Genomic DNA, 23,391 nt, shown 5'->3' on the forward strand with positions numbered 1-23,391 from the left:
ATCAGCATAAAATACATACATGCAGTGATTCTCAGGTAATCTTTATATGAAAGTAGGTTAAACTTTGCATTTACCTACCAAATTGCAGCTTTTGCCAGTGTTGTATTGAATGAGAGGTGAGGGGAAATTCCTTGCTATACCAATATAAGGCCTGTAAGAGTGGCCATAAACAATGAGACTTTTACTGAGTCGAAGAACTAAGTCCTTTTTTTAAAGCTGAAGAAATTTCCTTACAGCTGGCCTTGAGTTCTTAGATTCTGTACAAGCAGAAGTGCTTCTCAATTAATTTGTTAAAATTAGTAAGGACAAGCTAAGTCTTCTGTCCTTTGTTTTCCTTTTTATTAGAGTGGATCATTCTTAAATCACAGCCATCCTGCTGGAATCAGAAAACACAAAGCTTGAGGATTTTGATATTAGCACTGTACATCTGTGTGTATCTACTAAACCTGAATTTCAATTATGTGAGAAATTAAGTTGCTCTTGAACGTTGTTGAGCAGAATTGCACAGTACAGCTTCGTATGTACTTTCTGGATTTGTTCTCCCCTGGACAGCAGTTCTCTACTTCCAGCAGTGTGCAGTTGTCTGCCCTTTACAGCAAGAGCTCGTCTGTTAACACTCATTCATTAGAAATATTATGATATATTGTGACATTAGATAGTCATGATTTTTTTTCACAGTTCAGAATTTAACTAAAAGAATGTGTGTGTATTCACAGATTTGTTATTAAAATGTTCTCTTTATTTCTCTAATAAGGAAGCTAATATATTTTTTTCAGGTTCAGAGCATTTGCTTGCTGTATCAGACAGGGGAGGCCAGATCTTTAAAAAAAGAGAGCATATCTTTAATTTTGGCACTCACAAGGACCTCTTGATACATGAAAGACTTTACTTCAGTAGTAGCCTCTTCCTCCTTCTTGTGTGTTCAGTGGTATCTGATTTCTGTTCATTTGATCAAGAACAGGTTTGCTTTTTAATTGCATGCTGCAAGTACACTAGCAATAATGAATTAGTTTTGTTTATCCTTAAGGTAACTTGTTGCCTATGAAATTAGTGAGCAGACTCTGGAAGAGAAAAAATTGGTATGACCCATGGCTGTTAGCATAGAGTATAATTAGAATATTGTTTTAAATGCCAGCCATGATTTTGAGAATAAATGTAAGCTAATGCTACTCACAATTTGGAATAACCAGTACGTCAGTAAGCTTTTAAAATTGCATGTACCGTTGATCTCAGGTATGTAATAAGTAATTGTTTGAATAGCTTATTAAGTGGAGAGGAAAGGTACATGAGTCTTCCCTGATGCCTATATATGCTTTTGTCTGAACAAATAAAGGAAGAAAAAGAAATGTGAATTAAAAATGCCCATCCTCCTAAGTCAAATTGACTGCTGCATGAGCTAAGGCAGACAATAGAGTTACTGGAATATCTTGGACTAAAATGGGTTTTCTGCCTCTGCCAAAAACAAAAACAAACAAAAAGATTAAGAATAATTTGAACTGCCATTTAGCAGAATTATGGAAAAATCCTACATTTTGAAAACATCTTCTACATTAATACATTTTAAAACATGTTTTTTTAAAATCACAGAAAAACTAAGCTATTTTTTCCAATCCTGCATAGATTTAATTTCATATCCTGTGCTCCTAGAAATATTTCCTTTTTAATTATTTATTTGGCAGTGATTCCATTTATTTAGGTATTGAGTCTTAAATTAAAATGTAGTTTGAAGAAAACAAAACACCATATTATTTTTCCTGTATTGCCTTTCCTAGTCCTACTGGTGTACAGCTGAATAGCATTTCCCAACCAGGAGCACTGGACTCAATGAACAGGCTTGAGTGAAGTAAAAGTTCTATACATTCACACCCTGCAATCTCCTCCCCTTAGACCAGTAGTTGTGTAAGGCATGTGTTTGCAGGGAAATTTTAGACACTGAAAATGATTTGTTTCCTGCACCCCCCGCACCTTTCCCCAAAGCTTATATCTGTTTTGCCTTATTTTGCTTGACTGAGACACCAAACACAGAAAAAAAGTATCAGTCATAAACTTCATCACCATTTATACTCTTCTCTCAAGGCAAATTGCAGCTAATTTCCTTTTGCTTCTTACAACATTTCATACAAAGACAAAATACATGTTATTGAGAGTAGCTTTTGCTAATATTACCCATTAAGTTATCAAGTTGGCTGACAGTTGGAATATTGCCCAACATTTGCACAGATGTAAAGGGGAGCTTTATTTTGATATGCATTTTTCTTTCCTCCTTTATTTTTTTTCAGGTAGCATACAGTATTGCCTTCTCCTCTTCTCATTAGGCAATACAGTATTGCCTAATGCCTTCTCTTTCCTACGTGGTACTGTTCATACTGATCCTGCTCACAGTTAAGGCAGCAAAATTTTTAGTGTAAGCTCTATGTATATATGCCAAGATTTGTACAATCTTTTTGCATTTTACTAATTCTAAGCTTAAAATCTTTGGATCAACCTGTATGTTTTCCATGTAACTGATAGCTACTGTTTTCCGGTATTGAATAATTTTCATGAGACTTTTGTTCTATAGTAAATGCATTTCCCCATTATGGTGGCAGGTTTGTTGTATTATGGATGCCTTTTGAAAGCACTATTATTGCAATTTCGAGTGCATGGTTTCAGACATCATTCTTAACAACAGATACCTATTACACAAACTTATTTTTCTGTGGAAGGCTTGACCTTTTCTGAGCACGAATTCGTTCTGTTAAATTTGATTAGGCTTTAACAGGAGATAATTATTTCATCTGACTTGCTCTTTGCTTGAAAAGAATAGATACTGATTCTTCCAGCGTAACTGAGCCTAGTATGTTCTCAGTATTTGTTTCTCACATTGGTTTTGGTTTCTGCTTTTTTTCTTTACTCTTCCTTTCTCCTTCTGCTCTGTTTTTCTTCTGTCTTCTCATGTGATCTTCTTTTGCTTTTCTGTATGTAGTGGTGACTTCTACAAAAGAAACTTGGGCTACTTGATTATCCATTTATATCCTATACAACTCCCATCTATGTAGACAGTTCATAGAAAAGCCTGCTGCTTGTGTAATCACAGGCAATTCGTCTTTTTACTTTTCTTTTTGCTCTTTAAAAATTCCACTTAATATTGTGTTCAGTTGAAATACTGGTCTATTTTATTGTGTTCAATAAAACAACCTTGCTAATTAGTTCTATTAGATTTTTTTGATACTGAAAATCTGAAGTTACTTCCCATTACCAGATTTCCAACCATTTTTGATGATTGCAGAATCATTTTCACTTCCATTGATGCTAGTTGTAAATAAATATATACACATACACACACATTAGGAAAAAGTTTGTGCCATAAAATAGGAACTGTAAGAGAATTCATTTACCTGTTTTTTGTTTGCATCTTATCTTGTTCAGTTAACTAATGATAAATTGAATTAGATACAATGACTTTCACTCTTTTCGTTATCACTTCTTTCATTAAGAGGTGTTACTATTTGAGCTTTTTGGAACAAGGAACGACTACCAGATTAATTAATGAATATAACTTAAAGAAGTTTGTGTGAGTGTATTGCAAATCTAAAGTAGCTTGTGATTTTAATGAAGCAAAAATGCTACAAATTGCAGTTTGACTGTGTCACTTTGGCACTTTCCAGGTTCTAATCTGCAGTAGGACACAGTCAAGAGTGTCCTGCTACAGCACAAGAAAAAAAAAATGTTTGGTTGGGCTGGGGGTAGAATACCATCAGCCTTCTGTCCTTGGTGTCTCTCAAATGAAATACTCTGCTAGGAGATGCTCCCAGGGCCTGCTGCCTGCTTGTACAGCCACCCCACAAGTGTTTGGAACGAGGCCCTTTGAAAAACACCAAATAGCTATGATGAAAAAATTCTGCACGTTGTGACTGAAAAAAAATGTTGCTTTTGTTCCTGTACAAGTGCATATATATATATATATATATATATATGTATAAGGAACTCAGTGAGCATGTTTTGAAGTCCTTTTTAGTGAAGGAACATGCGATTAATTTAATTCATCCTTCTGTAAAGCATAATTCAACTTAAATATTCCTCATGATCTCTCATTTGCTTTATCCTTGGAGGCTAATCCAAATTCTGTTAAACATTCTGCCTTTAGTAAATTTCTCTTCTTTTTTTTTCCACAGCAAAGGGAAAACAAAGGACACTTCAGTGAACCTTTATCGTTATTTCGTTTGCTACTGATAGTGATCTAAATATTAAAATGAAACAGGAAGCTTCTCAAGTGTTTCCCTTTTTAAGCAAGTAATTAGTACCATCCAACTTGTTCATTTTTTCAGAGTGTGAAATTAGTATTTAGCGAAGGTGTCATCTTTCAGTTAAAAGCATTGATCTTCCTTGACAAGAGAACTTTTCTTATTTTGATGGTTGGTCAAAGCAGAAGGATTACAACGTGGTTTATTTTGAAATAAAATGCATTTCAAATGCCATGGAAATGCAGAATGGCCATTTTAAATGTAATCTCTTTGGTCTTCAAGCTTCTGAGAAGGCATGACTCCCACAAGAAGGGAAAGACTTCTTGCATCTCATATTAGAGTGTTTCAAGCAGTTTCACCAGCAGATATTTGAGAATTATGTAAGATTTTAGTATCAATTTATTAAGGACTATTGACTTAGAAACTGGATAATTGCTAATTAGTTCTATAAGATAAGGAAAAAATAAAAAAGAAGCCTTTCATTATAAGAATTTCTGAAAAGATGTGCAATAAAGATGTGCAATTTGCCTGATGTTTTACTATGGTGTTTTCTGTCTGTGGATGTGGAAGAACGAAAAATCAGGTTATAAAAATGAACTCCTGCTTTTGAAATCTTCTCACACATTAGTAATGCTAGAATATTTATACATTAATGTGAGCAGGAAATGATTTTTTTTTTTTTTTTTTTTTTTGCTTATCTCTGTAGCAAAAGTACAATCTTGCATTCTTAAACAAGTTTATACCCAATAGTTCACGGTGTGATGACGGAGAAAATGAATAAATTCCAAGAAAGTTAGTTTTATTTTGGCCTGAAACATACCAATGTATATCTGTAGGATACATAATGTTATGTTTCCTTCTTTTCAGAAATTTGTCTCACATCTGAGTGATATCATAATTAACTTTTTCCATCATTTTGAGAAGTAGCATTTGTAATTTGTATCTTTTCTTGGTTTTTCTATAGCAAGTTTCTAACATAGGTTAAATCTTGTTTGGAGAAAAGGACGTGGTAACAATGCATATGTCCCAAACTTTGGGAAAGGGGAAAATATGGTTGGTGAGACAGATCTACTTGTTGGCAGCTAAGCAAGGGCTGCTCTGTAAGATCTCTGTGAAACGGCAGGTAAATATTTTTTGCTTTCTCTTTAATATGCATTTTCTATTAATTTTCACTCTTTATGAAATTAACTATTTTAGAAGTTGTTCTGACAAAATCAGAGATGTCTGGACTTTGAAGTCTGCCCCTTTCAGTTGTCCTCTAGGAGCTTGTGACAGCAGCTGTGGGCAGACCTCAGAGCCTCTGGTGGCAGCCATTCTGACAGTTTGCATCCCAAAACAATTGGTACAGAATTGTAATTTCAGTGTCCAGCTTGCTCAGCTTTCACAGTCTCTCAGCATTCTCCTCTTGAGAGTTACTGGCTGTCATCAAACACCTTAGTCGCATTTGTCTCATTACAAAATTCCTTGTTTTCTTATCTTCTACTATGTAAAAAACACTTGTGATAAATCATTTTTTATAAATAAGAAATTAAACTTTTTTTTGACACTTTCAGTATGTGTGTTTTTGACTTTGTCACTGTGACTCCTTTTCCAAAAAGCTTCTGTTCCGTCTTAGTTATGCACGCAGATGCTGTCCATCCATGTCAAGGATGAAACAGGAATGTAGTTTAAACATCTGTGCTTGCGAACATCATTTAACTATTGATTTAAATGTGCTGCATGAATCTTAAAGTAATGAGGGAAGAAATGTTAGACAGTAAATTAAATTTTCGCTTCTCTTGGTTTGTCTGTTTTTCCTCATGGATGCTTCTGCAAGCATCTCTTGATGCTTGCAGGAGAGTTCTGAGCCTGTTTCTAATGTCATCATATTTTGTAAATTAGCAGACAATAATAAACCTAACCCTCCTGGAATTAATGTCCATATTCTTTCTTTGCATAAGTATATCTGATGAGGGGTCTGGAGAACAATTCTTATGAGGAGCGGCTGAGGGAGCTGGGTTTGTTCAGCCTGGAGAAAAGGAGGCTCAGGGGCAACCTTGTCGCTCTTTATTAAAGATTAAAGGAGGCTGTAGCAAGTTGGGGGTTGGTCTATTCTCTCATGTGCCTGGTGATAGGACGAGGGGGAATGGGCTAAAGTTGTGCCAGGCGAGGTTTAGGTTGGATATTAGGAAGAACCTCTTTACTGATGTTATAAATTGCCCCCTTAATTAATTTTCAGAGAGCATTGCATTAATAATAGAAAGGAATTTATTGAGTAAGCAACAGCAAGCAAAACAGCGCTGGGTGGCCGGGGAGTCTCGGCTCCTCCAACGGTGCGCACCTCACCCCTGCCAGGGTCCCTTTTTATATCTTGGTAATTCCGGGATTACGCAGCACATCCTGGTATATTCTGCGACTGCGCGCACTGTTGCTAGGGCGTCGTCTCTGTCCCTCTGGTGGTCGTGAAGATAAAGGCTGTAGTCTTCCTCAGCGTTGTGGTTCAACTTCTTTTTTTATTTGGTCATGTTGGCCCAGCATGAGATAGGAAGGCAGGATGTTGATACACTAGTTTAGCAACTTATCAGGAGATGGTTACATGAACTTTGCAGCAGTGTCAGGCAACTGAGATGCAGAAGGAGAGAAGGGGAGGGGGTTCTCATTTGTTACATTAAGCAAAAGAATTTTCATAGTGTCTAGCCAAGTATTATACATCTCCTTACTTCAGCAGGAAGCTTTTGCGACTCCTGCTCCTCAAACGGAACTCCTTGTTTTATAATAAAAAAGACAATGAACAAACATTTATTGTGTATTACAACTGAGAGGGTTGTTAGGCATTGGAATGGGCTGCCCAGGGAAGTGGTGGAGTCACCATCCCTGGAGGTCTTTAAAAGACGTTTAGATGTTGAACTTAGTGATATGGTTTAGTGGCAGACTTGTTAGTGTTAGGTTAGAGGTTGGACTCGATGATCTTGAGGTCTTTTCCAACCTAGACAATTCTGTGATTCTGTGATCTCTTATTGTTTTTTATACCTCCTTTTATTTTTAATTTCTGTAACCTCTTTTGCTGCACATGTAGCCTACTAAGTATAATTTAAACATTTCCTTTATTGTTCACTAAGAAGGGTGTACTTACGGCTTGGATGATAAGGTTTATGATATTTGAGATTCTCGCTCTTTACAGTGGTTAAGAACCTACAAATTGTATTGTCAACCTGTTGATCTCCAAAAATGAAAGGCAGAGTGTAAATGACAGTTTCTAATCCCCTATCCCTTTGCTGTAGAAAGCTTCAATTAATCTCAAAAGAAAGCTGTCCAGTAGGTAAAACTCTCAATACCTACTGAAATTGCAAGGATTTTTCTTGGTATAGATAGGTTGTTTTCATATATGTATATATGGAACTCGTTTCTCAATAGGATACCAACAAAAATGCTAACAGATCAGCAAAATCCCTCAAAATGAATTTAAGTATTCAGGCAGTCTCTCTCTCTCTTTTTTTTTTTTTTTCTTTTGCACTTCTTTGTGTGAATTTAATACTTACAGTTAAAAAGACAGAAAAAACTTCTTTTCCACATTCAATATATTCTGAAAGCATGCAGAGTAAATCCATTTAGAAAGCATCCAATTAAACTGCTGTAATATATAGAAGAAAAATCAAGTCACAGTTCTTCATTCAAAGTATAAATGCTGTATTTCTTTCCATAGAACGAACAGTAGATTGCTTGTCATCACAAACATTTATTTTAAAAATGCACACCATACTTATGCTCAGCTGATCAAACCGTAGAAAAAGTTGTTCATAAAAACAATAGTAGGGTTTTTGTTTGTTTTTTCTTGGATATCCATATCTGCAAAAGTTTTTGGTAGCAGAAGGTAAAATTTTGCAAAATCTAAATTAACCAAGAGGCCAACTATATGAGACGACTCATGAAGATAAATGATTTTAAAATGAGTATTATATTACTCCTAATCCGGTTTGGACTGCTGCTGAAATGGGATACTTTCCAGCTGTGTTCTCGCACCATTTCTTTACTGACAGACAGACGTAGAGCAGTGCAGACTGGCACGTTGGCTGATCGGTTGGATGGAAAAGTAGCACTCTGCTGGGGTGGGATGAGGAGGGCATCAGCTTGATGAACAACTCCAGAGCAAGAAGAGGAAGCAAACATAAGACAGCCTACAAGTACAATAGTGTTTAGGTTATGATGGAAGTTCATCTTAATTTTTTTGGAGGAACAGACCAATGAAGTCTAGTTTGCTGCAGCAGCAGCTTCTACTATAGGAAGCTCCTTAGGTTTTTTGAATTATTTATAATCATGCTCTAAATATTTTCCTGTAAAACTATTTAAAGGTGAGTTGTTTCAATGAGAGTGAAATTTCTGCACAAAAACAACATCTCAAAACATTAAAAAAAAAAAAAAAAAAAGTGTTTTGTTTTTTTTAAGCTGGTGTGTTACTTATTCTAAAAGTTTAGTAAAATATGACATAGAAGTCAATATATTTTTTTTTTTGGTTTTGTATGTATTTTTCTTTAAATCTCTAAATGCAGGGCTACATTTATCTGACCTTAATAACATTAAAAGATATGTGTTTCCTGTAATTTTCTGTAATCATGAATTCATTGTTTTCCAAAGAATTATATAAACTATAAAACCAGCTTATCTGGGGAAGACTTTTCTGTGCTTCTGGCCATCATCTTACTGTTTCATTCCCCTGTAAAGACATTGGGGTTGTAAAAGTGACCAAGAGACCTCAGTTTGGAAGAGAAAGTTTTCACTTTTACCTGCCAAAATCCACAGAGAAAATCCTTGGTACCATCTATTCTTGGTGCCTTTATCTTTGTATCAAAGAGAATGCTAGAACTTTAATCCCTAAAACTCATAGGGAAGACCCTTCACCTGCCATGTATTTCTCTCAAATCTTACTGCAGAGGTCACTGAGACAGATGAATCTACCACATTTATTGGACATACTCAACTTGGTGTCCACAAGTGTGACCCCTGGGACCTGTACTGCAGCTGGAAATGAGCGTAAAGCAACTTTTCAGGACTTTGCATGTCCCCTTGCTGAATCCTGAGGTTTGTCAGTCCATTTCACAGCCTGTCCAGGCCCCTCAGGGCACCACAGCCCTCAGGTACTTTTGGGTCATCTGCATATATGTGCATGTTCCTGACAACAGCTCTCCCATCTCCTCTGTATCTGACTGTTTTCCTGGGTGTTTTAGGTTCTGTTGAGAAGGGTTAATTCGATGGTCTTGTGCCAAACACTTTTTGTATGCATCTCTGACCAAAGTGTTGTGAGTGGTGGCAGTCAGTGCAGTAATGAATGTGACCAAAGCTGATCCCACAACATGCTGATGTTGCAGTGTAATAGCAAAGAAAGAAAGAAGGAAATAACAAAGAAAGAAATAACATGCCTCAGTATGTTGAACTGGCGCTCTTGTTTGTATACCTGAGGTACAGCAGCATGCCTGTATATCCAACTATCAGATACCTTCTCAGTGTTCTCTGTAATTATTTCATGAAGAGCTAGGATGTCCCCTTGACAAAAGTAGGCAATATATGAATGTCTCAGTGTCACACTCTTGAGTTTTGGAGAATCAAAATTGTCTACTGTCAGAGTTATCCCAGCTCTACAACAACACATGCTAAAAGTTCCAAAATTTAATAAATAAATAAAATCCTCTTTTATGAGGATGTCAGCAAATGGATACTCCTCATCAAATAGTCTGCATTTTCAGACAGGCATTCAAAAATTACTTCGTAAACATTAATTTTAACCTCATTTTTGACAACAGAGGTTGCAAAATATACTTGTTTGTGATCTAATTGTGATCTAAAGATGGCAAAGCTGAGTTGTTTAAGCTTGACACTTAGTCAAAGATAAAACACTGACTCCGTGCTATAGCTGAAGACAGAAATCATGTTGTCCATTCTCAGTTCCATGATCTCAGTAAATGAGAAACACGAAACAAGATTCATCTGTGAGAAATTAATGCCCTTGATGAACCTTTGGATCAAGACTTTTTAGTGTTGAACGTTTTTTTTTATTTTTTTTTCCTTTGGAGGTAGTGGTGGTTGAAGATGAGACTTTTGCTTGTGGCATGCTCACTTTCTACTTTGTGTAAAATGTTCTAATTATGAAACTGCAAACAAAAAATTATTACAGCATGCTTTGTGAAACTGTGATTAATGCAAAGCTTTCTCTATCAGTAGTTCCTTTTGGAAATTGGTCATTTAATTAGTACTCTTTTAGAAATTTCACTGTTTAGTTTTTATGCAATCACACTGAAAAATTACTACTTTTATTTTTTCATGCTATTTTCAGTTGTATTTTTAATTGCATCTTCTTGACCCCTTCTTTTTCTGATTTTTCACAGCTTGTTCAGTAAGATGTCTTGCTGCTAGTTGCTGTTGTCTACCTTGTTTTTTCTACATTCCTTTTTTTTTTTTTTTAATATATATATCTGTCCTCTATAGTATCTGATGGGGGTGTCAGGGTTAGAATATCATGCTTATGTTGCTCAAGCTAATTTTCATCTACCTTTCTCTCCTTTTACTACAGTCTTTGTAATTAATTACATCTTTTTTACTTCACTTTTTTCCTGTTCCTTTGGGTTCTCTTACTCCAAATTGAAAGCAGAACTGTGGCATCAGGATGTCCACGTAATGAACCTAAGTAACCATGTAATCTTATTATTGAATCTCTCATCTTCAGTTTTTCCTTTGTTGTTTGGCATTCTTGCTTATTGCATCATATCTAAAATTAGATTGAGATCTCTTCAGGTTAATTTCCTTTTTTTTTTTTTTTTTTTCTTCATCATGTCCCTAGATGTTAAATAAAGTTGTGCAAGAGCCTAATGTTAAGTACCAGATGCATTAAATTTTTAACCACGTCCATATCCATATAGCTGATGAAAGTGTAGGTGATAACAAAGCTTGTAGAATAAGTTGGCCCATTTTTTTAACAAGAATATACAGATATTAAGTATATATATATTCATCTCACTAGAGATTTCTTTGCTTTGTTGGATAATTCCAGAGTATTATTCCTTTTTTTTTTTTTTTTTGTCAGTGATCAGTGTTGTAAAAGCTACACGAGTCATCAGGCAGTTCGCTGCAATATTAAGACGTATTCTAGTCATTTTCACTATTACCGTGTTTAACTCTATGGGGAGAATTGAAAGCTGCTGTAAAGAAACTCATATTTGGGATGAGGGAGGACTATAATTGATGAGGTTTCACAATAGCTTCCTTTTATTAATTCATGTAGCAGGTAGATGTTTATAACAGACTTGGTATAAATAATATCAGAGTTATTAAAGCTGAAGAAACAGTTGTTTTGTTTTTTTTTATTTCTAGTCACTAGAAAGTATCTTTTCACGTTCCAGAAAATTAAGTTAGAACATTGTAACTGTATGTTAAAGTCCAGTGTATTCCTTCTGCCTATTTTCTTCACAGATCTTGCTTGTCAAGTGACAAGCAAGTTTTTAGAATGAAGACATAGTTTCTTGAGTAATATGATTAAAAAACAAAACAAACAAAACAAACAAACAAACAAAAACACAAGCACTATCTACTCTATTAGTCTTTAGCAAATGTGTTAAGTAGACTTTTAAACCTTCAGGTTTATTCAGTCATTCAACTTTTCAAATTTTATAACGACACAGTAAGTTAAATAACTGAAAAGTTAACTGAAAGGTAGGTATATCTAGGTAAATATTAATAATTTTTTAACAATTTTGTGCTCACAAGTAATACAGAAAAAAAAAAAAACAATATTGAATATATTGATGAAAATCTACACAAAAAGAACTGCCACATGGGAACAAAACAATCAAAGAATGTTTGTTTGTAGTACATCAATATTCATTTTTTAACTTACTAGAAAAAATGTATCAAGTTGAATCAGTATTCTGCAAAGTGCCCCCAGCTCTGTTTTGGATTTGAATCTCACAGTTAGGTGTGTCAGTGTAATGTAATTTTCAGTTTTGATAAGAAATAATTTTGTATGTGTGCATGTCTATGAAAAGGTCGTAAGTATGTGGTTTTTTTCTGTCTGTGATGACCAGTTTTCCTTTCTTGCATATGTACTGAAGCTATGCTAGAACTTCAAATAACTTGCGAAGATGCTACTCAGTTACTGTTGTATAATTAGGCCCTCAAGAGTAAAAGTAATTAAGTCCTCCATCTTTATAGTTGTCTACTTTTTGTGAAGTGTATCTCACTCTTTTTTTAAAATAATGTTCAGTTTTCATCGTAGTGCAATCCTTGACATGTTCTGCAGTTTTCCATAGTTCACTAGTCAAGATAAAGATCACAGAAAGGAAGACATGAGAATTTACATAAACAAAAAGAATTAGTCTCGTTTCAACGCTTGCATGAATTTTAGACAGATTTGGCATGTTTTTGGCAAGCTGAAATCTAAGTCTATTTCTAGTTGTGATGGAATCTTTTGTGTCATCCTTCAGTGAAGAATAGATTCTTTAATAATAAAGAATAGAATCTTTAATAATGTTTAATTTAATAAAGTTTTTAAATTGTTATCTCTTAAAAATTGTTCAGTGCAAAAGCAGCATATCTGCTAAACATCAGGCAAGTTGCCAGCATGGATTTTAGTCTATCCATAAGCACTTTTTGAAACCTTTTCAGTGAGTATGCCTTGAAATGGAAGTGATTTTTCTTGAAATGGGAATTCATTTCAGAACAGTTTTTTGCTTCTTCATCCTTATAGCAATATTTTGTCCATGTTTTTCAGGGGCTGGAAGGTAGTTTTCTTCTTATTTACATTGGTTTTGTATTTAATATTAATTTTTAAAGAATTACTAAATAATACATTTTAAAGATCGGTTTTATTAGTGACTTGAAATTTTTCTTTGCTGGAGTAGTAATGCTCAAAAAGAACCCCCAACCATTTGTATATATTTTCAGTAACACACACTATTACTTTCTAACATACTTATAAAAACCTTTTAAATTTTTGAAATTGAGTGTGTAATCAGCTAAAGTAGGGAGATAAAGGCAGTTAAAGTTGAAGTTAATTAAAGCAATGAGGAGAGTAATGGCTGAAGCTGAAATAACCGTAAGAGAAAAATATAGAAATAAGTATTCAAGTAACATAAAGCAGTCTGATCTCAGTAGTTCTTGTTTTAGTATTTCTGAAAATGATTTGTTAGTATCAATTATCTGAAATGGATAACAATAATAACTACAGTACACAAGGAGCAGATACATTAATGACATAATGGTATATTACAGGTTGTATTAAAAATAAAACATTATCCCAGCCTGCTATAAATGCAGAATCATTTAGTGATAGTTGATAACATTTGCAGACCTTGGTTCTTGCTGTATCAGTGTTTGGCTTTTTTAACTGCTTATAGAATATACACAAAATGCTCCAAATTTTGCCTTTTACCTGTTAATGTTTTGTTGGGGATTTTTCCGAAGATGTAAAATGTGTTCCAGAGTGAGTTCTGCATATCAGTTCTGGATTCTGTGTGGAGGAGGGGGGAGGAATCGATAGACGTGGAGCATTCTTCACTGGGTTGGGCTGTCTGGTGAAAGTACTTCCCAATGTGTCAAAAATCCTCAATGGGGATTTGCTAAGAACTAATGCTGTCATCTGTTAGTCATCCTTTATCTGCTTCTATTTTTACAGGTTCTGAAAGATGACTGACGCTGGTCTCTGTGATGCCACTGGGAGTCTCTGGCACCGTGGACTGATAAAGAACATGCAGATTTAACTGCACAACCTGGGGAGAAAGAACAGGAGTGCTACTTCGTTTCAGCACCTTAAGTGAACGAAGGCACAGTGTCATCGATCTCCAAGGGAAGATCCTTCAACAGATTTTTACAGCTAATAATAAAGACAACATAGCGTCATCTAGTTTCCTGATTTACAGTTCATCACCTTCCAAGACAGATGGTCTGTCAGAAGCTGGAGGATGCCTGCAGAGCACATAATAATGAAGTAGTGAATTGATGCTGCTGCTGCTGTCTAATTGTCAGGATCACAGCTGATCGAGCTGCACTGCCCTTTTTCTGCTCCCTTAATCGGGCCAGGAACAGCAGGGTGGACATGGCTGGCCTCGTTAACAACTTGCTAATACTGTTTCTTGTTTTTCAAAACAACTGCTTGGGTTTCAGAAGCCCACTTTCTGTTTTCAAGAGGTGGGTTATGCAAGAAGACGTGTTGAATGCATGCTTCTTAGGGCTGCGATCACTTATTATATAATGAAAGTATGAAAAAGCATGTCCTAGACAAAAAAGTATATGCTATTTGTTTGGTTTTGATCATCTGTTCTGAGTTTTATTTGCAAAAATTTAAATGGCACTCTCGTCATTAATGACAGAAACTGTTTTTTTCCACAGGTAGTTCTAAAATGGGAGTTTAGGATGCTTATCATCAGGATGATAAAAACAATATTGTTAATGATAATTATAACTAATTATAATTAATTAGTAACATTTTACGTAATGCTACGGGTATATTTCAGACTTTACATGGTGAGTAAATACATTTTACCTACCCTAGATAGCTAGCACTCTAAAATGATGTTTTTTATCAAAAAAGTGTTAACAAATTTACTTTGGGAAATCTGGGAAACTTTAAAGGAGGAGGTTGAATGTAAAATTGCATAGGCAAACTTGAATGTAGGGTGCACAAGAGAAATAGCCTTTTTTCTCTCCTGGAAGTATTTTACTATATTGTTTTTTTAATTTGTTTATATGTTGCAGTCAATATAGATACTGATATTCATGTGAATTGGCAAAACCTGCTGTTTTGCTTTTCTGCTTGTAATGGGGATTGCTATATATGTAATGCTGTTAGAGTTAAAAAATTTCCCCTTTACACATTATTTAAATTTAATTTGTATTGAATTATGCAACAGATACATAGTCTTAAAACAAAAACAACCAAAAATACTTCTGTCTTGAGTGACTAATGCTACTTAACCTATTCTAGTGAAATAATTCTGTCTGTACATCCATCTACCTCAGACAGTTACCTAGATGAAATGACAGATTACATTTTCAGCTAATGTTTTCCAGACTAGTCCATCTGATGGTTCATTAAAATGTTTTCCAGAGCACATGAAGAAGTGAAATTGCCAGTTTTACTCCCATGTTGTCAAACTTCTTTTCTAGTTCTTAAGGCCTATTCTTCCAGAAAGGTAGAATAAAAATCAGTATTTTTGAAATGTGTTCTCCTTTTTAGGTATAAAGATGCTACTAGATCTCTTTCCAGTGAATGCCTTGGAAGTGACAGGCCAGTGATTTCACTTGGACTGTCAGATTTTGCATTGGACATTCGCATGCCTGGAGTGACGCCTAAGCAGGTGAGAAAAATGATTTTTTTTCTTTTTGCCACTTACTGTTTTTCCTTGTAGGCCAGAAAAATGCATCCTTGCCTAAAATATCACTGATATAAACTGAACAAAGAAAACAGTAACTTTAGTAGATCAGCGTATGTCCAGAGGAAAGTAGGAATCTGAAAAGTAATTTCAAATGATTGAAAAATTTTCATCTGACTAGTGTTGTTTGTAACACGTTGGTTTCATAAGCTGAATTGCTGAAGCTTATTAAAAGAATGAGTTTTATTAAAGTGAAACATATGCAGCTGTGCTATTGAGACAAAAATTTAGAATTTGAGCTTAAACCAAATCTCAGATAGGGCCTCAGTGGATTTAGTTCCATGAAATTGAACATTGCTGCAACTTTGACAAACTGAGAGAAAAAACAGAAAGCATTTCACAAGCTTAATACTTTTGACATAGTATGTTAAGCCTTAAAATATTCAAGAACAGCTACTGTAAATCAGTTATATTTCCATACTCTTTTGAGCTTGAAGTTGCTTATCTATTGAGCCAAGTCAGTTAAAGAAACTAGTTAGGAGTTCTAACATCAACATTTTTAAGATTCACTTAAAAGTCTGTGTTTTTACTATCGTGTAGTTTCATTAAGGAAGATAAACAATGCGTGGCTTCTTGTTTTTTTAATTTTCAGTGAGGCAATGCAGGGAACTATATATTTCATTAAAAGACCACGTCCCTTTTAAAGGGCTGCAGATGCTTGGAAAGAGCAGGATGTTGTGCTGCAGTAGCTGATGACTCATTGTTGCAGATAGCAGTTTCAAAAAATACTAAAGGGAAAATGAGGTTTTCAGTTATTGGGGACCACCCCTTTGGAACATATAATTTAGAGCAAGTGATGTCATTCCAGTAATTGCAAACAGGAGTATTGCTCTTCTATTTTATCTAACTTGCCTGCAACAAAACATTAAACATTCCTTTCTGAGAGAGTGAAAAGTACTTTGAATTCTTCAAGGTGAACATTTGTAATTACATAAGTTTTAGTTAAGGCTATAATAATAGTTGTTGGGAAATAATTCTCTTCACATGCCTGTATGCTTATATCCAACAGCTTTTACATGAACTTAAATGTTACGCTGTAGTATAGATTTGGGGGAGGGATGGAGAAGACAGACAGCAATAGAAAGCAACTTTCCAAACTAATTCTTTAAAAGGTAATAATAATTCCTAGCCTTATATGCCACTGTCCAGCTCATACTTTCCTTTCTTTGTTTCACCAACTCTTTCCCCTTGCCCCCTCTATTTCCCCTCCTCCTTCCACACTGCCCCACAGTAGCTGAACAGGAAACCTGGTTGCTATTTAGGCAGCTTAAACTCTTATATCCACAGCAAAGATTGCCTTTCCGGTCATTGTTGCTTATTTTCTTGTGGTTCACAAAAGGAATTAACCAACAGCTTTTTAGTTTCAGTGCAGTTAGTTCACTTGTGGCTAATCGTGAATAATCATCTTTAGAGAGGAAATTCTTCTGTAGTAGCAGTTTACTACCTTGCTATCTTCTTCATGTGTCTTTTGGCCCTAATTGTTGGCAGATTTATGTGGTCAGTGACTGCAGATCTGCAAGTTGTCCATACTAACAGTTACATAGAAGCATATACAGGTTTGTAATTCCAGGGCCTATCTGTAAGTTTATCTTTATTCATGAAAGATGCCAATGAGCAAGGGGACAAGTGCAATTTTTAAAATGCTTTCGTAACAGATTTCTGGAGATGTATTGTTATTTTGGTTGTGACTAAATTCAGTTCCTGAGTTCTGAATCTTAACAATTTTTATGGTAAAAATGAAAAAAAAAAAAAAAAAAACATAAAAAGGAGGATGAACAGAAATTATTAGAGAAGTTGTGAATGAGTTAAATTCTAGAGAAAAAAATAGTATCTGTAGAGTAACACGAGTACGTTCCATATGGTCTGTTCTTCATCATGTCTTACACTTCAGCTAGATCATTAAGCTGTGATTTAATGCAAAGAAGTGGAACTTTTATTTAGATAAGCAAATGGTTAATCTGACAAACTGAGCGATATCTTTTTTTGTGGTGTGAAAGACTTCTTCTTTTACATCATGTCCTTCACAAAGAACATAAAAATAATAGTGTGTATGGAAAAAGGCACTGTGGCTGTTCAGTAGTTGCCTAATAGCCAAAAAAAAAAAAAGGGGGGGGTTGGGCTGTTTGCTTCTTCTTGAAAAAGGTATTTGTAAATCACATTTAAATGCCCAGTTGCCACTTGTTTCTACAAACTTAGTGGCTGAATTTTTACAATTTTAAGATATTTTCTGTAAGCCATGAATTGTATCACGAAACAACTTCAGCTCTTCCGCCTCCTTCTGCCACCAATTAACTTCATTATTGCTCTTAAGCATTTTCTTTGACATTTGAAATACATGTTTCTACAAAACTCTTTGAATTGCTTCTTGCATACTATTTTTTAATTTAAATAACTAGATAGCATTAGGACCTTCTAAAGGTGAGAAACCTGATACTGGGCAGCTTTGCAAGTTTCTTAGTAAGAGTTTCTGTCAGTATGTTCTGCTCACAAAAAAATGCTGGAAAGGTTATGTTAAGAGATTTTATCCTAAATTTCTGAGATATGCTTTATCTTATAAGTTCTGTTTCTCATTTCACCATTTCTCAGTAAATCAACTGTCTTATTTTGAACATGCATGTCGAGTAATTTAAGTAAGCTTGAGTTCAGTTTTCTGAATGATTAAAACACAGCCTCACAAAAATATATGTATTTAGCTAAATAAACGTAGGTACCACACACCATTTCAAATTTTCTGAAACAACTACGTTTGTGAGAGGTTGACAAATAGGATTCAACTCATACTGGAAGCTAGTGCTTTCAAAAGAGTAAGGCAGCTGGAGACTAGACAGCACAACTTTAGCTAACTATGATGGCACTAGTAACTGTTCAGAAAACTGTATTGTGTTTGCTGTGTCTTCAGATTATCTGTTTTTTAAATTTACTTGCATGACTTAAAACTGTAAAGTGCTAATTTTTGTGACTACTCTAAACTCAGGTAAACTGAAAGTTTCAATGCCAGCTTTCTCTTTTTCCCAGCAACATGTAGGATTACAACTTGCTGAATTCCCTGCTTGGACACAGATTGATACCTTGAGTAGATGTCACAAACATAATTCTGTCCTCCTTCTGTGTTGGTGGTTCACAAATGTGACAGTCATATTTCTGTCTAGAATCATAGTGAGCAGAAAGGTGTCTAATGGAACTAATTAGTGCTTTGTTTATAATTCATGACCAGTGGACTTGTGTGACCTGTGATAGACCTGCAATCAGAAGGTTTGTGTAACATAAGAATTGTTCTAGAAGGGCCTGAGTTATTGCTTGTTTAGTCAAAAATATCCCCAGGCCTGAAAAGGAATGGGAACTACTGAAATAATTCTGCCGCTGAAGTGAGGTCTTCCATAGTGTCTCTGTAGGCAGTTACATTTAGTTTTATTTTCCAAAGTCCATTGTATTTCTCAGTAATTCTCATTGAAAACAGATGCTAAAAATGAAACAAACTTTTTGGATTCTGGAAAGTCTAACCATCTGTATGTATTCTCTGAAATTGACGTGAATTTTTGATAATACCATGAAGAGTCTTTGTGGATTATGAATATTCACATAGTTGTTCTGGAATGCCTTTTTTGTAGGAATCATTGAATTCTCTTAATGCAGGAGCTTACAGCTAACATATAAAATACACAGGTGGCTCACAGAGCAATAGGTACACACTTCCAAATGGCAGGAGGTGGTGGAGGAGAAAGAAACTCCGACCATTTGTATGGTCTGCACAGGTAGCTCCATATTATGATGAAGGTGGTGTAATTCTTGGTGGAAAGATTTGAACATGTCTGGAACCAAGTCTGTCCTTGTATTGTTAGGTTATCTGTGTGCCCCTGCATTAAGAGAATGTATCTTATGCTGTCTAGGCAGTGGAAAGGTTGCTATGAAAAACATGCATTTTATTCTAATGATTACCTATACTCAGTGACTTTGTGTTGTTGTTTTTTGTTGTAGTTCTTTTTTGCCTTATGTTCTGTAGCTCTGGCTGCCCTGCTGCCCTGTGAGTGAATCAGAGAGAACCATCTACTTTACATGGGTTGGAAGTTTGCTAACTGTGAGAATCTGCCCCTGGGTTGTGCATTCTTTTGGCATAAATGTCAAACACAAACATGCCTGTGAAAATGTTCCAAGCAGCCTTTGTGAACAACATCACTGAAGTGTATATTCAAGCAATACAAATCGGAAAACCAGTGAAGTAGAATAGTTTTCTGACTTGGTTAATAAATATTTTATATTTCTTGGTGCTTTCAAATGCTACCACTTCTTAGATGTGGGGTAAAAATACCTGCAGTACATAAATATTCTGTTTTTGTTTTGTTTTTTTTTTTCTTAATGCTTATTCTAATTGCACAGTAAGAAAAAATTGCCGCTAATATGTCATGTGAAGAATAATTTTGGTGTGGTGCTGAAGGATGGAAGAAATTTAGGAGCTGTGGAGAGGACGGCTGTGGTGCTTTTGCAGATCTGAGGGAAACATTCTATAATCATTCCTTATACTTGAGAATGGTATAAAAATTATTGTTCTTCACAGTAAATTAATACTACTCAAGGACTGATTATTTAAATGTGAAGCAGCACGTTTTATCTTCTAAAAAGGGATGGGATCAGCTAAATTTGAGCAAACACAATACAAAACCAGTATTGTTAAGCAAAGTGAAGGCTATTTTGTGAAAGCGTTATTGAGAATGCAGGTAAACATATTTACTCTGCCAGTAATACATTTTTGCTGTTGTGAATACCTGTGTTTGCTGCAAAGCAAGTAAGAAATACTGATAATATATTGCAGTTCAATTAACACTGTATCTCAAGTCATTCTGTGTGATTAAAAATAGGGATTTTTTTTAATTTATCACTACTGTATTTGAGTCTGGACAAACTCTTCTTTTCTACATTAGTTTGGTACAGTATTGGTTGAGTTCTTAAATAATCATTTGAAACTTTGCACTGCTAAAAGTGCAAAAAGTGATAAAAGATGTAATTTAGTGAGATACTGTTGGTGTGGAAAGGCTGTGTGTAGAGTTTCTCTTGTTTAATGGATTCTACAAGTTTTTTGCTTTCTTTTGTGATTTTTTTATATATATCTTTCCCCCAGGGCTCGGTGCTGGGGCCGGTCCTCTTTAATATCTTCATCGATGATCTGGACGAGGGCATTGAGTGCACCCTCAGTAAGTTTGCAGATGACACCAAGTTAGGTGCATGTGTCGATCTGCTTGAGGGTAGGAAAGCTCTGCAGGAGGATCTGGATAGGCTGCACCGATGGGCTGAGGTCAACTGCATGAAGTTTAACAAGGCCAAGTGCCGGGTCCTGCACCTGGGGCACAATAACCCCAAGCAGAGCTACAGGCTGGGAGAGGAATGGTTGGAGAGCTGCCAGGCAGAGAAGGACCTGGGAGTGATGGTGGATAGTCGGCTGAATATGAGCCAGCAGTGTGCTCAGGTGGCCAAGAAGGCCAATGGCATCCTGGCTTGTATCAGGAACAGTGTGACCAGCAGGGCTAGGGAGGTGATTGTCCCTCTGTACTCAGCTCTGGTGAGGCCGCACCTCGAGTACTGTGTTCAGTTTTGAGCCCCTCGCTACAAGAAGGACATCGAGGTGCTTGAGCGGGTCTAGAGAAGGGCATTGAAGCTGGTGAGGGGCCTGGAGAACAAGTCCTACGAGGAGCGACTGAGGGAGCTGGGCTTGTTCAGCCTGGAGAAGAGGAGGCTCAGGGGCGACCTTATTGCTCTCTATAGGTACCTCAAGGGAGGCTGTAGCGAGGTGGGGGTTGGTCTGTTCTCCCACATGCCTGGTGGCAGGACAAGGGGGAATGGGCTAAAGTTGAGCCAGGGGAGTTTTAGGTTAGATGTTAGGAAGAACTTCTTCACTGAAAGGGTTGTGAGGCATTGGAACAGGCTGCCCAGGGAAGTGGTGGAGTCACCATCCCTGGAAGTCTTCAAAAGACGTTTAGATGTAGAGCTTAGGGATATGGTTTAGTGGGGACTGCTAGCGTTAGGTCAGAGGTTGGACTCGATGATCTAGAGGTCTCTTCCAACCTAGAAATTCTGTGATTCTGTGATTTTGTGATCTTGAGCATCTTTTGTACGTTTTGCTTATCTCGAACTTCTGCCAGTATGGTGACTTGTAATACCTGTATACCCAAGTTTGTAGTTTTATTTCTAAGAACTAAGTAAGTTTGACATCCTTGGTTATAATTTCTCATCTCCAGTTTGTGTGGGTATACTGTATCAGATAACAATACATAAAACAGGGAGTAAATGTCCTATGTCAGATACCCATAAATTACTGGCACCTCTTTAGTTTATCTAAGACAGTCAAGTTGAGACCTCATCCAAAGATCCCAAGACTGACTCTGACTCTGGAGAAAATTGTGTGAATGACTTGATTATTTCTTATGGTGAAATTCCGCAAAAAGTAAAATTCTGTTAAATATCAATCTGGACCCTGGCACAGTGAATGTCAATACCAGAGCTTTATGAGAAATAATGCAATTATGAGTCAATAATGGATGTTAATGACAAGGGTTCTTCCTTTAATGAATAGAAGAGGGGAAGGAGGGCAGGAGATGGAAGGGGAAAAACTGTGGTGCTGATAATTCAAGATAAACTACCAGAAATTCTTTTGTGAATACACTAGCTGATTTTTCATTTGTTTTCTTTATAATCTAAATAAAACCTGACTTGTATGTAAAAAATAAAATAAAATAAAATAAATTACATGGAAAATCCCTCCAACTATGCCAGCATGAGTTTTCACACCAGTAATGACAAAGACTTCAGAATGATTGCATTAATTGACTGCATGATCTATTTGAACAAGTCATCTTTTCTCTAACTACGTTTAACAGCAGATGCATATAAAAGGAGCATAAGAAGATGATCAGAGGTCTGAAGTTACTTTACTATGAAGAAAGGCAGAGAGAACTGGACATGTGCGGCTTGGAGAAAAGACAGCTTCAAGTTTCCCTGCAGTCTCATTGTGGCCTTTCAGTACTTAAAAGGGGGCTTGTAAAAAAGATGGAGAGTGACTTTTTACTCAGGCAGATAGTGATAGGACAAGGGAGAACAGTTTTATACTTGAAGCATGCATTTCAAGATACATGAGGGGTGACTGAGGTCACTTGGTTTGCTTAGTCTAGAAAAGAGGAGACTGAGGGGAGGCCTCATTGTGGCCTACAGCTTCCTCATAAGGGGAGTGGAGGGGCGGGCTCTGAGCTCCGCTCTCTGGGGACCAGTGATAGGACCCAAGAATATGAATGGCATGAGACTGCATCAGGGTGGATATTAGGAAGAGGTTCTCCATCGAGAAGGTGGTCACACAATGGAACAGGCTCCCCAAGGAAGTGGTCACAGCACTGAGTCTGTCGGAGTTCAAGAAACATTTGGACAATGTTCTCAGACATGTGGTCCTGTGTGGAGCCATGAGACTTGATGATCCTCATGGGTCCCTTACAACTATTGATGTTCTGTGACTCTATAAACTAAAAGAGGGGAGATTTAGACTAGGTGTTACGAGGAAATTCTGCACTTGGAGGGTGGTGAGGCACTAGAACAAGTTGCCAGCCAGAAGCTGTGGATGCCCCATCCCTGGAAGTGTTCAAGGGCAGGCTGGGCAGGGCCCTGGGCAACCTGGTCTATTGGCTTGGAGTTTTAGTCCAGATTGTTATGTTTAACAGATAATGATAGTTCTATGTTATTAATTTGTAATACTACTTTTAATTCATCTATTATCTTGGCATATTTTTTCTTCAAATGTG

General features: G+C 36.2%; 1 protein-coding gene across 4 annotated transcripts in view; it reads left to right on the forward strand.

Moving 5' to 3' along the window:
- Positions 1-23,391, forward strand: part of PAM (peptidylglycine alpha-amidating monooxygenase) — a 143,617-nt gene that overhangs the window by 43,720 nt on the left and 76,506 nt on the right. For all 4 annotated transcript variants that reach the window (XM_032205407.1, XM_032205406.1, XM_032205408.1 and 1 more), the window contains exons 2-3: positions 13,861-14,372; positions 15,421-15,541. In XM_032205407.1, coding sequence (XP_032061298.1) covers positions 14,281-14,372; positions 15,421-15,541 — 213 coding nt within the window. In that variant the 5' untranslated portion in view covers positions 13,861-14,280. The remainder of the gene's footprint in view (positions 1-13,860; positions 14,373-15,420; positions 15,542-23,391) is intronic.

The sequence above is a fragment of the Aythya fuligula genome, chromosome Z, assembly GCF_009819795.1.
Source record: "Aythya fuligula isolate bAytFul2 chromosome Z, bAytFul2.pri, whole genome shotgun sequence".
Lineage (NCBI taxonomy): Eukaryota > Metazoa > Chordata > Aves > Anseriformes > Anatidae > Aythya > Aythya fuligula.